A 15,437-nucleotide genomic window follows, 5' to 3' on the forward strand; every position below is an offset into this window, starting at 1 on the left:
CATATGCCTTGTAAAATACATATTAAATGGTTCTAAATTTATTATTATTATTGTGGTAATGCCTAGAGGCCACTAGTCAAGGATCAGGACCCCATTGTTCTAAGCAACGTACACAGGCTCAAACAGTTTACAGTTTAAGTATAAGACAAGAGACTGGAAGTGGATACAATAGATGGGGAGAACTCATGGGAACAGTGGGATGATAAGTATGATGAATAGTTAAAATCTTGAGGTTTTCTAAAGCTAGTACTTCAAAAATGTTACCTGACAAAGCAACTTTTCAATTAATGTCTAACTTTTTACTAACAATAAGATCAATCATTTTTTAGGAATGCATCGCTTCTATGAACTCTTACATTTCTTTCTAGGTGTCTAGAATGACATTATTAATAGGAAAAAAACCATACCTAACTTCTCAGTGGTAAAAATAATAATACTATAGTGTGAAACCTGCCTTAAGCAACCACTCGAGGAGCTGACAACATTTGTTCCTTTAAGGGAAGTGTTTTCTAATTAAGGATGGAACAGAATTTTACTCAAGAGCCTAGATTTTTAAAAATCAGTGTTTAAAGTTAGGCTCCTAAATCCACACAGGAATTAATTTTTTAAAATCTTGGCCAATACATTTGGTGATACTTTGAGGTAGTCTTCTAAGATGTGAGATTTCCTAATAAGGCCAGTCAAACCATTCACAGCAAACATTTTAATAGATGAATTTAGCCTTTCTTCTGCTTTCAAAGAGGTCTGACAATATTATCAATAAAAATCTGGCAACCAATATTCCCTCCCAGTAAAAATATATACACTCTACAGTACCATCATATCCACCATTGCAGAAGAAACAGGCTAAATGTAGATTACCCTTCCACATGCATGAAATCAAAGAAAGGTTTCATTTTAATATACAACGCAGACCCAATGTACATTTTTGGAACAAGATTCCATACAATCCTAAAGGGCCAAAGCTTAAAAAGTTCTTTTTCTACAGCTTTAGTTCAGACAATGGAATAATTATATAGGCACAAGATCAAAGAAACAAAAGTCTAAATGGAGCTGCTCGAACTGCCTTACCTTATTGCCCCTGCAGATAAATGGCCGTAGGAGCCACTAGCAGCGGAACTACTTCTGGAGTTATTAATATAAGCCACCAGGGAGTTCGGGGAGGTCCTGATCATTGTCTGAAGATCAATGCTGGCATCAGACAGCGGGGATATGGAGAGGGCTCGCTTTCTGCTTAATCTCGGAGTAACCCTTGGGCTTGAAAATCTTGACACTGTAGGAAAGAAAAAAAAAAGTGTGCCTAGTTAGACAAAAGTCAGGCACTACTCGGTTCAGTTTTTATAGGGAGAATAAATGAAAGCAGTTAACAGCACAGTACTTTGCCATGTAACATTTATTTTAACGCTGGGAGTGGGATTTGACATGGGAACACATGGAAGAGTTGCGTGTGCGTGCGCGCGCACACACACACATACACACACTCACTCACTCTGTGATTCACAGACACTACAGAAAAATTCTTTTTGTTGCCATGACAGTGATTCTTGTGGAAGAGAAGAAGCAGGACTCAGGTGCAATAATTATAATGGGGATTCTTGATTGAGGCAGCTGAACTCAGAGGCAGCCTTTGGTTTTGCCTGATTTTCTAGCTCTCAAGACGTCTGATTCCACCACACAGGCTCTTCTTGAGGCCCACTTTCAGCAAGGAACATAAGCATGTGATTAACTTTAAGCATGTGAATAATTCCATTGAGGTTGATGGGGTAGCTTGCTGAATCAGGGCCAATAAGCCCTGAGCATGGATTATCACTTTCTCACTTGCACCACTTGTGCACTGACATAACTTCAGTGGCTTCACCAGTGCAAGGGAGAGAAGTGTCAGGCTACCACTTTCTTAAAAAAATAGGGCCCAATCATGCACATGCTCCGTGTAAGGGGCTTCTGGGGTCTGACTCAAAGTCCATTTAAATCAATGGGAGTTTTTCCATTGACTTGCATGGATTTTGGGTGAGGCCCTTGTTGCATTAGCAGTGACTGCAGGATCTGCTGTCTAATTTGCGGCAGGGACAGTTTTCTTGCTGTGTGTTTGTACAGCCCCTAGCCCAGTGGGGACCTGGTCCATAACAGGGTTCGGAGGTGCTATACAATACACAGTACAAAGAACTAACATATCAATAACAGTAATACTTGTATTCATTCAGATGAAATGCCGATTGCTAGAGTTTTCACTAAATGAAGAGTCTGCAGGGTGAGTGACAAGCTGTTTATTCACTAGAGGAGCCTGGATAAACACGAGATTCCAGCGGGCCCATTTTTAATTACTTGTACCTAAAAATAATTAACAGATGTATTTATTCCTTCATTCTTTACTCACAGATAGATGCTGTACGGTTGCAGAAGAAACATGGCATTCTTCTTTCCAAACTGAATGGTTTTCAATGCCTGCTTTAAGGTCCCTGCTGCACGAAGTGATAACTATGGAACTACTTATTATTGGCACCTCCAAAATTATACACCCCAAATTTTACATTAGAAGGGACTGCTTGGCTCATAGGGATGATAATGGGACATGATGCCTTGTGCATCTCATCCCTAGTAGAGCTGGCTGGAATATGGGGGGAGGGGACAATCATGGATTTCACCCCTCCATTTTCAACAACATTTAGAAATTTCTGACCAGCTCTGATCACTAGTTCAGATCTAGATGAGGTGAGCATCAGTTAAAAAATGTTCCCATCTGATGATGGTTTGGGGCCATATGTTAAATGGGCTGGAGGCCTGATTCTTAGCAGAGGGGCATCTTTCTTACCAAAAAACCCCATCAAACTGGGCAACGGTTGGCACCCTTGTTGGCATTCTCAGAAGAGGGGCTCTACTGAATGAGAAAAGGGGGAGAGATGTAGAGAGCTTCTTGTGTTCATGTGAATACACTTGTAGATACCTGGGAGATGGGCAAGGTGTAAGAACCAAGAGTGATAGAAGTACAGCATGGGGATGGAGACTGCACTGATCCCTAGATCCTCTCCAAGCTTAGGGGTGAATGTAGGGAAGCTGCTGGCCTTGCTTTCAGTCCTTGGAGGACAAAAAAAGAGCTTCAGTCTCTGGGACTGTCAATCAACACCTTGCACCAGCACTAAATTAACTTAAAATTAGAAAGGAAAAAGCCCCTGAAGATTACTCTGAACACGGTGATTTTCAATGACTTAGCAGTAAGAGAAGTGGACTGGAATAGCACCACATCAGAGCAGAAGTTGAATCTTAGAAATTGTGTATGTGCATTTGTCTAGGGGAGGGAAGGAAATGAAATGAGCACTAGCACAATGTTGAGCATCCAGTTAATGAAAGAGGTGAGACTCCAGGAGCCTAGAAAGTAAATTAAGAGTTTTAAGAGAATCTATTTGACAGCCCAAGCACAAAGTGCAGGCTCTTACCCTCAGAGGGGACTGCCAGGACCTGGACCCTATTAACAACTGTCAGTCAGTCAGGCATGAAGTCATTTCCACCTTACCTGGTTTTGGTTGTGGGAGTCTGAAATAAGTGGAGAGCTTATACTGGATTAATTTGGACTCGCCCAGCACTTAGGTGCATTAGTGACTGGAACATATGACTTCGAAGGGCAAATTCTCCCCTGACTTACATCGTAAATCAATGGGGTCGCACAAGTTGTAGTCAGGGCAGAATTTGGGGCTGAGCTTTGCAAAATATTAGAGGATCAGATCCAAATGTTTGACTGAGGCCTATCTACATCTGGAACTGTTGGTCACGTTGAAAGTGGTGGGCGCAGCATAGATACTGTGGTAGGTCACCTATTTTTCTAGGCTTTTATATGTAGAAGATGCCACTGCCGTGTAATCCAAAATGACTACCTGCTAGGCTCCTGTTAGCCTGCTAATAGGTCCATGTGACAAACCCAGTCAGCATTCAGCACCTGCATTTCAAGCCCCTTTCCTCAGTAGGTGAGAGTGCAGCGCTACCAATTCTTTCTTTTCCAGCAGCTGTCTCTGCTGAGCCCCTACCTTGCAGGGGGCTTATGAGGATAAATACATTAAAGACCATGAGGCACTCAGGAACTTATATGGCCCCCATTATCATAGCTGTAGTATCTAAGATAGACAGGCAGATGGTAAGGTCTCTTGTTTTTCCATACCGGCCTCTCCTTGGGGCTAGGGCATCAGTGGGGACCAATTACTATTTATGTAGTGCCAAATGTATGTTAGGCACTTTACAGACAAATACGAGGACAAGATCCCAGCCTTGCAGGCAACACATAGGTGAGGGGTGGTGAGATGGGATGTAACAAAAAGTGAGGGACAGAGCAGCAATGTAGCCAATGTGTCTTGCAGCTTCCTTGATGTGTGTTAGATCTTAACAGCTGGTCATTCATTAACCCTTCCTTGAGAGGTGTAGTAGGATTTCACTTCACTTAGTGCCCCTAACTGTTTTGTATTGGTGCACTCATATACATCACACCTCAGGATAAATGAATTTTAGGTTCACAACAACCCTCTGTGAGAAAGAAGCTCTATGACAATCCTCATTTTACAAAGAGGGAACTGAAGCACAGATAGATTAAGTGACTTTCCCAGGGTCACACAGGCAGTCTACAGTAGAGGTAGGAATAGAACCCAGGTCTCTTAAATCTCAAGCCAGAGTTCAATCCATTAGACCACCCTTATTACTAGCTCTCAGCTGTGTAAGAAGCATTTGGATTGATTCTGACAACTCCTTTCTGCAGTTCCATTTCACGGCATCTCCCCAATCACAAGGTGGAACTGCCACTTTATTGTGGCTAACGTTAATGCAACCAAAAGACTCAACAACCCAGTGTTGCCAGCCTCTGTGATATTACTGAAAGTTTCACAATCTTTGGAGTTTGTCTTAGAATGTCTGCTCCTGGATATATGTGATTAGGTGAGAATCATGGCTTTCCTTTTCATTTGTACAAAAGTAAGTGTCTAGCCTGCATGGTTGTAAAGAAAAGCTTAATGTGACCCAATGCAACCTAAAGTCTCAAAAGCCAGAAGTCAAATATAAAGAACCCAAAATGTTATTTCAAAAAAATCTCATGAGTGATAAGACTTTGGGAGAGCCTGACTCCTGATTTTTGAACGGTTGGGGTTGGCCACACTGAGGCTTATTCTTGCCAGACTTAGTTCCATCTAAGTGGCAAGCCTGGGATGGACAGGCAGATTTCAGGATGCAAATGCATTATGGATGCAAACATTTCCTGAAAAAGGCGAGTCTGCTAATAGCAATAAAAACACTTCAGGATCTGTGTTAACCCGTTTGAACAGTAAAGTCTACTATGGTGCTGCTATTCCTGATCTGATGAGAAGGTAAAAAATGAACTACACAAGCAGAGATTGGCTAGAACCAAAAAGTCAGAAGCAAAAATTGTCAAATTTGGATATGGAGCTCAAACATTGCAGATGGCCCTTAAAACTCGGGCCTGAACAGACATCCTGCATCCAAACAACCCCAAACTTTAGGAATGTTCCAATCTGGATTTAGATCAGAACCATGAGGCTGGGACCTATCTCTAACACAGAAATTTTTTAAAAATAGCTTATGTTAACTTTCTGGGTTTGGAGATAGACCCCAGCCTCAAGGTTCAGATCTGGATCCAGACCAGAACATTCCTAAAGTTTGGGGTTGTTTTGATCCAAAGTTAGTTACTCCCATGTAGAAACTGGAGGCAGCATAGTCAAATGGCTGGGGCATTGGTCTGAGACTCCTACTCCCAGCTCTGCCACTGAGCTGCTGTGTGACCTCCAGCAAGTCATTCAATGCCTCTGTTTCCTCTCACATCATTTGCCTTGTTTGTTTAGACTGTAAGTATTTTGGGGTAAGGATTGTCTGTTATTATATGTTTGTACAGCACCTAGCACAATCGGGCTCTACTCTGAGTTGGGGCCTCTAGGTGCTACTCTACTACAAATTATATCTATCCAGATATAGATATTGTTTTCGGCATTTGCATTCCCACAGTCTTCTATTCCTGTAACAGAAGGAAGCAGGCCACATTTGACAGTCATATTTATCTCTGTTACTCCCACACCTCAAGGGAGATCTGTTTATTAATGTGCCACTTCCCTTGATAAATTACTAAATAGAAAGAAAAGCCTTGTACTCATTTCTCGCTGCTCCTTCCAGTGATTTATGTCCACAGAGCTGGTTCAGCCATCGGTCCCCATTAATCTGTAGAGGGAAGAAGTCCTGATGTCCAACAGAAGCTCTGGTTTTATTGGTGCAACCATTCAGTGCACCCTCCATTGCACTCAGGTAAATTCTTTTTTTTTTTCCCCGTGTAAAACTCTGCTGGAAGCTGTCAGTTTCTGCAAGCTGGGCTGGGACTTTTCCAGCACAAATCAAGTAATATGCATTTTATTAGTGTCTGCTCTAATTTAGATCTTCCAGGCACTGTGGGATGTGTAAAGTGGTCTGATAGAGGATCTATGAGGCTGGGTGTATGTTGTACACTAGGGTCTCTCTGATATTAGGGGTTTTCACACTTAGCTTTGACCTCAAATCATGTTACACACGAATGATTCCTCTTCCAGTGCGGATAGCAACACAAATTACCCAAGAAGGAAGGTGGCTAGGGAATATAAAGTTTGTTTTACTACATAGAAAATAAGCAGTAGCACCCGGAGGAGAAAACTATATCTATGATAATTATCCAAAGCAGGTAATTATTAGCATCATGGACATTGTTAATAACTCTAACCTGCACCACTTTCCACTCCAAGGGCAAGGCACATTTCTTTGACCTTGCCTTTGCTTATAGAAACACATATCAACAGGCCTGTTTAACTACAAAAACAACAACAAAACAACACACACACGCTACCGAAACAAGCCACTTCACTCCACATGCTTCTCCTTCTGGGGAGAGGATTCGAAAACCAAAAACACATGACAGATATGTATTCACATTGCACTACGGGAAATCACTCAGGTACTACAGGGATGAGCATGGTATAAAAACTTATATAGTATAGAATAGAATAATACTATTGGCCTGACTTAATCCCTTACGGTGCCACACACTATTATTAGATGATAAACAGCAAGACAAATAACAATGAAGAGACACCGTGGTCAGGTTTGTCTGTGGAAGTTGAACTTAGGACTTCTAGATGTAAAGCACAAGCCTCGACTTCCCTGGGCTAAAGGTCCAACATGTCCTCAGGACACCTTTCTAAGGCAAATTTCTAGGAACTTTTCAGATACTAATTAAGCCTCATGATACCCTGTGTCAAACTCTCAAAAATTCTCACGGGGAGGGGGAAAAACATTTCCCACTCAGCTGTACTAAAAAGTGACATTCCGAAGACCAGACTGCCAGCCATTGGCAAAGCAAGATTATCCCAAGAGATGTGACACCCAGTTGCCTGCTCTAGTCAGTAGGTAACACTCTCACTCAACTTAGTACATAGTATTCCTAGCAGGGGTGGTCTTGTTCCTTTAAGAAAACCCACTGTCCAGGGCTGGCTCCAGGCACCAGCCTGGCAAGCAGGTGCTTGGGGCGGCCGCTCCGGAGAGGGGCGGCACGTCCAGGTATTCGGCGGCAATTCGGCGGACGGTCCCTCACTCCCGCTGGGAGCAAAGGACCTCCCGCTGAATTGCAGCCGCAGATCACGATCGCGGCTTTTTTTTTTGGGCTGCTTGGGGTGGCCAAAACCCTGGAGCCGGCCCTGCCCCTGTCCCTCCTGTGTCGGGGCAGCGGAACTAGAGCGTCTTCTACCACTTCTATTTCAGCTCTAGCTAAAGCCCATTAAAGTCAACGGGAGTCTTTCCACTGACCTTGATGGATTTTGGATCAGGGACTAAATATGGATTTAGCAGCCTATCGTTAGGCACACAGGTTGGAAAATTTTGGCCTTTATTTTTCATTTAATTTCCCTCCTCAAAACTCACAATGCACTAATTTTTTAAAACAAACAAACAAAAAATGCTCATGGCCTGATCCTGATTAGTGCTTAGAATTAAAGGTGCTCAACACCTCTCAAGATCAGGCCCGAAGTGCGCGAGAATGATGAATTCAGTTTTTGTTAAAGTTAGAAAGACTTTATTACATCTACCTTGGAACTCTAGAATGCTTCAACCTGGAATATATATATATTTCTGATAGTGAAGAACAGAAAATGTTAAGCCAAAAGAATTCCCCCCATCCTTCACCCCCAAATTCAGAAGATTCAAAATGCGGGTTTAGAATGGAATGGGCGTGGGGTTTAAACTAGAAGTTGCACCCTTAACTATGGACCCTTGATGTGGGAATTGTGGAGGGCATCCCACATAAGATCAATACAAACTTTACTTCACTCCCTAAGAACATAAGAATGGCCACACTGGGTCAGACCAATGGTCCATTTAGCTTAGTATCTTGTCTTCTAACAGTGGCCAGTGCCAGATGCTTCAGAGGCAATGAACAGAACAGGCAATTATCAAATGATCCATCCCCTGTCGTCCAGTTCCAGCATCAGACAGTGAGAGGTTTAGGGACACCCAGAGTGTGGATTTGTCTGTGACCATGTTGGCTAATAGCCATCAATGGACCTTTCCTCCATGAACTAATCTAGTTCTTTTTTGAACCCAGTTATACTTTTGGCCTTCACAACATCCCCTTGCAATGAGTTCCACGGGTTCACTGTGCGTTGTGTGAAGTACTTCTTTTTCCTTGTTGTAACCTGCTGCCTCTTAATTTAACAGGGTGACACCTGGTTCTTGTGTTAAGTGAAGGTGTAAATAACATTTCCTTATTCACTTTCTCCACATCATTAATGATTGTATAGACCTCTATCATATCTTCCGTTTTCTCTTTTCTAAACTGAACAGTACCAGTCTTTTTAATGTCTCCTCATAGGGAAGTTGTTCAATATCCCTAATAATTTTTGTTGTCCTTCTCTGTACTTTTTCCCCAATTCTAATATATCTTTTTTGAGATGGGGCAACCAGAACTGCATGCAATGTTCAAGGTACCATGGTTTTATATACTAGCATTATGGTATTTTCTTTCTTATTATTTATCCCTTTTCTAATAGTTCCTAAAATTCTGTTAACTTTTTTGACTGCCACTGCACATTGAGTGGATGTGTACAACATGACTCCAAGATCTCTTTCTTCAGTGGTAACAGCTAATTTAGACCCCATTATTTTGTATGTATAGTTGGGATTATGTTTTCCATAATACATGCATTATTTTGCATTTATCAACATTGAATTTCATCTACCATTTTCTTGCCCAGTTACCCAGTTTTGCAAGATCCCTTTGTAACGCTTCTCAGTTTACCTTGGACTTAACTATCATAATTTTGTATCACCTGCAAACTTTGCTACCTCCCTGTTTACTCCTTTTTCCAGATCATTTATGAATATGTTGAATAGCCTTGGTCCCAGTATAGACCCTTGGGGATGCCATTATTTATCTCTCTTCACTGTGAAGACTGTTTATTCCTACCCTTTGTTTCCTATCTTTTAACTAGTTACTGATCCATGGGAGGACCTTCCTTCTTCTCTCAGCATTACTTACTTTGCTTAAGTGCCTTTGGTGAGGGACTTTGTCAAAGGCTTTTTGAAAGTCCAAGTACACTATATCCACTGGATCATCCTTGTTCACGTTTCTTGATACCTCAAAGAATTCTAATAGATTGGTGAGGCATGATTTCACTTTACGAAAGCCATGTTGACTCTTCCCCAACATATCATGTTCATCAATGAGTACTATAGTTTCAACCAAGTTTTCTGGTACTGAAGTTAGGCTTACTGGCCTGTAATTGCCAGAATGGCCTCTGGAAACTTTTTAAAAAATCGGCATCACATTAGCTATCCTCCAGTCTTCTGGTACAGAGGCTGATGTAAGTGATAGTTTACATACCACAGTTAATAGTTCTGCAATTTCCTATTTGAGTTCCTTCAGAACTCAGGTGAATTCCACCTGGTCCTGGTAACATATTAATGTTTAACTTTTCAGTTTGTTCCAAAACTTCTTCTACTGACACCTCAATCTGAGGCAGTTCCTCAGATTTGTCACATAGAAAGAATAGCTCAGGTGTGAGAATCTCACTCACATCCTCTGCAGGGAAGACCAAATGCAAAAATTCTTGGCAATGGCTTTGTCTTCCTTGAGTGCTCCATTAGCACCTCAATCATCCAGTGACCCCACTGATAGTGTGGCAGGTTTCCTGCTTCTGATGTACTTAAGATATTTTTGCTGTTACTTTTTGTGTCTTTTGCTAGCTATTCTTCAAATTCTTATTTGGCATGCCTAACTATACATCTACATATGACTTTCCAGAGTTTATGCTCTTTTCTATTTTCTTTGGTAGACAGCCCCCACATGTTGTACACAAATCTATTTTAAGAATGTTTTAGAGTGTTTTAACAAGAACTCGTTGGGTCTACTTTTCATATCCCCCTTACACATATAGCCAGAAGGCCCAGTTATTATGAGCCCAACTCTAGAGATTAGAGAATAAATATAACTCACATATTTAAGCCTTTAAAAATTACCTGAAATAGCTTTTTGGTACATACAAACTGCCTTTAAAATGACATGAAAATCAGATGTCTCAGAATCTTCAAGGGCTAAAACCAAGTGCTTTGTATCCCACTTGAAAGCAGTGACTCTCCCCTTTCCAAAAGGTATACATATCCCATTTGTAGATTAGCAGCGTTCTAAGACTGGATCTTAAAGTTCTCACTGGTATAGGATTAAATACTGTCCCATCCTAGGCATTGGGCCAATCTAACTCTGGAAGGAAATTCAAGATTCGTGAGTAAAGAAGGAAATATTTCTTTGGCAGTTTATTACATGGTGCTGCAATTTATCACATACGTCAGTTTCCTCCTTTATCCACAAATCTGGAATTTCTTCCCAAATGTAGACTGTCCCAAGAAAGAAATGTCAGAGACAAGTTTTAGGTTCAGTCTCAGTTTAAGGTTCAATCTCATAACTCTGACAATTTCTCTCTCTCACACACACGCACACACATACACACAAACATACACACACTGTTTGGGGATATTATACGGACAGGACAGGAAGGAATTTTCATAAAGAAGGATTTAAGTTCTCTTTGCAGCATTGGAAATGGGAACAACACATCCCAGCTTAACGTAGACACATGGTGATCAGTTGTGAAGTCCTTTATGTATTAATGTGCCTGGGAATATCTAACTGTCTTCCTGAACTGACCCTAGAAATGAACTCCTCCAAGCACTGTGATTGACTGCATGTACCAGAACTTCAGACTGCATCTTTAAAGATAACTTTGTGCTGCAATCTAAGTGGTGGACAAAGAACTTGAGGAATCAATTTATCCAGAGGCAGCCACATAATGTACATGATATACAGACATTGTACACTCCCTCCCTTCCAAATCACAGACGCAATTGGTGCTTCTTCTGTGTTTCTTCATCCAAAAACAATATAGTCTTATTGAAGCCAGCACTCTAATGAGCTGATTGCAAAAAATAAAATAAAATAAAAATGAAAAAAGGGAAAGAAAATTCTATTCACAGGGCACAGAAGTATCCCCCCAGGTTATCAAATGAAATCCAGAGGCAGTAACAGCATCATAAAAAGGTGTTTGTGCTTGACATAAGACAATTCCCTTATCAATAAGCAGCAGCCAGCCAAAAACAGTCTCAGGATAACCGGTTCCTTATTCCCTTCTTTCCTTCTGTTACAGCATCACACATCTTCCTTTGACTGCAGCAGATGCTGGACATTTGTTCAGGTACCAGGTGCTATCCTTACTTTTTCATTCCCTGGGGCCCTATATGGCTTAACAGTTCAAGGAATTCTAATGCTTCCCTACGATCCTTGTTGAAAAGCCACATTCTTCTATTTCCAGTGCACAAGGTAACTGTTTAGAAGGTCTAACCTCAATATATAAATTGGATTCATTAGAAACCACAATTCAGGAGGATTCCAGATAAAGCACATATGGGATGCCGTTGGGCTCGCTCTGTTTTGCACATTTTTTTCTGGGCAGGAGAAAAGGGTTGTCAGCTTTACTTAGGGTCTGACAGTCAAATCGCATTTTTATGTAGGGTGCAATTAAAAGCAATGACATTAAAGAAAAGCTCTGCATCCAGCCATGACTATTACAATCTTTATTCAGCAGACCTGGGTTCTATTCCCAGCTCTGCCACTGGCCTTCTGGGTGACCAAAGGTTTGAAACTGGGGAAAGCTGCACCAGTGAAAGTGCAGGTTCACACGAGTGCAGGATGACTACACTCTTGCTGCACCTCAGTACAGCGACATTGGGGTGACGAAAAATGCCAGTGTAGACAAGCCCTTAGTTATCTAGAAATCACCCCCAAGTTTTAACTAAAGCCCCAGACAAGAGTGCATGAAAGAACTACCACGGGCAGCTGTCTCACTTCCAAATGAGCCTGCAAATGTTCAGATTTCCTCTCACCAGCAGAGTATCTGCTCTGTGTGCTGCTGTATCCAGGGCAGGAGAGGTTTTCTGCTTCAAATGTACATTTCCAAACTCTCCCTCCTCCCCCCATTTAACACAGCAGCTTTGTGTTATTGTAGCCTATTGTGCCATGTGGTGTTTAACAGCTGTTATGTTCCACCCTAGAGTTGGCTGCACTTCAGGGGAGGGTGAAGTGATTCTTGTAAAGTTTTTAAGGCAATCTGGGGATCTTTTGGAAGGAAGGGCGCTCTGTGAATGTAACATTTTATTCCAATGACATGTCTGCATTTAATGTGTGTTATTGATATTCACGCATCAGAAGAACATCCTGTTTTATTACTAAACTATCCGCCTAGGTACTTATATGGTCACTTATTTAAAATAAATGATTGGAATAATCTGTTAAACAAAAAACAGAGTGGTGGGTTCAGCTTCTCAAATCATGGTTTCAGAACAAGCCACTTCACTCCAGGTTTTAGTGACTAGCAGTTCCCTCATCGCGTGTAACTCTGAAACCAAGCCTCTGTTATCAGACAGGCTACAGCCAGCAGAACGCGAACTATGTAATATAGCCATTGCCAAACGCTTTTTATAGGGCGTAGGTCCCAATTTAGTAAAGCATTAAGCATGTGGTTAAGTCCATCCCTGTTTAGCAAAGGCTTAATTTTAAGCATGTTTTTAAGTCCCATTGACTTCAGGCAAGTTCTGAAGTCCTTTGTTGAATGAGGGCTGTAGTTTACAACCAGACCCAATCTCACTGCTAGTGGCTTTGCTGGGGAAGGAGGGAGGAAAGATAAATCAGACTGTCTGAACATGATCAGAGAATAAATCCCAGACTAATGGATAAAACTCCACATGTGGAGCACAGATTTTTGGGGGGCTTGCTGCTTTTGACATGCTCTTCTTTAAAATGGCCTTGTGGAATTTCACTTCAAGTCTTCATTTATTTCCACTATTGCTTAATAGCTTTGTTTCCATTAATGGAATCCAAAAGTTTACAGATGGGCTTTCCATCCAGTGATCAAGAAAGCTTTTTTAAAGGATCAAAATAATGCTGATCACAGTCTTTAGAGCTTGGCAAAACTCAACTCTCCTGTGTGATACTGACATACACGTGGCTGCATCTAATTAGGGACCTTGTTAAATGATTTATTCCAGAGCTACTTCGGAAAAGCCAGGTAGGAAGAAACCCTTCTGAAGAACAGAAAATCCCAGATGACTTTCAGATAAAAGACGGACACTAAGTATCTTACAGGACGAGGACCATGGTGCATTGAGTGTCAGTAGTACGTGTTAGTATTACAAAGCCATATTTGTTTATCTAGCCAGCTATTTATCTGGCACTTCAGTGAGCTGCTGCAAGTCACTGAAACAAAACACAATTCAAGAAATGCACTTATGACGAGGCCGGGAGGGCCAGGGAATAAATGCAGACCTTGAAGCCTAAGAAGATCTGCAGAGGAAAACTGAGGGTACGACTACACTACCCGCCAGATCGGCAGGTAGTGATCGATCTATCGGGGATCGATGTATCATGTCTAGTTTAGACATGATACATCGATCCCCAATCGCTCTGCCATCGACTCCTGTACTCCACTGCAGCGAGAGGTGGAAGCGGAGTTGACGGGGGAGCGGCGGCAGTCGACCCCGTGCCATGAGGATGCGAGGTAAGTCGACCTAAGATACGTCGAATTCAGCTACGCTATTCTCATAGCTGAAGTTTGCGTATCTTAGGTCAATCCGCCCCCCAACCCCAGTATAGACCAGGCCTCAGAGGTGCCCCCTTGCACCCACAGAGGTTAACCCTTAACAGGCAAGACCATGAGGAAATTATTACTGACCACCTGTTTTTCTTTTTAACAAAACACCCTGTCTAAGTTTTGCGCCTGAGGGCTGTGATTGTGGGGAAGGGCAGAACAGTACTGGAGAGAAAAGATCAGGATTTTACATATAGTATAGCTACACTGTAATCACGGGTTGTGATTTCAGCTCGCATACTCCTACCTGAGCTAGCTTTAATCTACTTGAGTAAGTACATTAGGCTTGGCTATTGGAAAGCGAAGCCGTGACATCATGGGCTTCAGCATAGGCTGTACAAGCCCACCCAGAACTATGGGTAAATACTTGGGTGGCTGGCCCATCTGATGCCTGTGATGCTGTAGCTTCACTGCTATTGGTCCCCAAGATAGCCAGATTAAAGCTAGCTTGGGTTATGTCACACCTGATGATTGCAATGTAGACATACCCTTAGAATCCTGGTCCTTGGTGAATCTAATTGTTGATGGCAGAAAACAGCTGCAAAGTTTTTAGTTACAAATTGTTTTTATTTAGAAATTTAGATTAGCTTTTATCACTGCAGCCTCAGTGCAAAAAGAAGTCAGTTATAAAGCAATGACACCTCAAAGTCTTTAAGTCTGAAAGGTGAAAAGTAGAATCTCTAAAGCAGTAATGGATCGAGACAGACCCTCAGTTTCAATGCCCGAACTAATCCATGAGCCAATCAGAAGCATGGGATCAGAGAGTCATGCTGGGTTCTTTCCTTGTGCATCAGCACCTCTAACAAACATTCCACAGGCCACATCATACCCTCAGTGCTGCCTATGCAGCCCCCCATTGTCTTTCATGGAGTGAGACACCATGAGGGGAAAAAATCTTACATCTTTAAAAATCAGTGTAATCTAATCTGAAACGACAGCATGAACCATAATTGTGAGGTTATAACATGGACGGATTCGCTATCGGGCAGAGCCGTGGGTGCTCACGCTACATTTTCATACCTTAACATGATTTTATTTCTTTTCAGTGTAACCTTAACTCTGAATTTTCTGGGTTTAGAACGTCTGATTTGGGGACAGTTACAACACCCCTGTAATGATTTTTACCATGTACTTTCAACCTTAATTCCATTTTAACATAGTTTTTGTCTGGGACTTTACATTACCATAGGCCCTAAAGGCTCCAACCAAGATTAAAGTCCCCTTGCACTCGGCGCTGTGTAACACATG

General features: G+C 41.8%; 1 protein-coding gene across 2 annotated transcripts in view; it reads right to left on the bottom strand.

The window, feature by feature from the left end:
- The window catches only part of GLI2 (GLI family zinc finger 2), a 247,879-nt gene that overhangs the window by 36,229 nt on the left and 196,213 nt on the right, over nt 1-15,437 (bottom strand). For both annotated transcript variants that reach the window (XM_054044740.1, XM_054044741.1), the window contains exon 6: nt 1,072-1,273. In XM_054044740.1, the coding sequence (XP_053900715.1) occupies nt 1,072-1,273 (202 nt within the window). The remainder of the gene's footprint in view (nt 1-1,071; nt 1,274-15,437) is intronic.

This window comes from Malaclemys terrapin, chromosome 11 (genome assembly GCF_027887155.1).
Source record: "Malaclemys terrapin pileata isolate rMalTer1 chromosome 11, rMalTer1.hap1, whole genome shotgun sequence".
Taxonomy (NCBI): domain Eukaryota; kingdom Metazoa; phylum Chordata; order Testudines; family Emydidae; genus Malaclemys; species Malaclemys terrapin.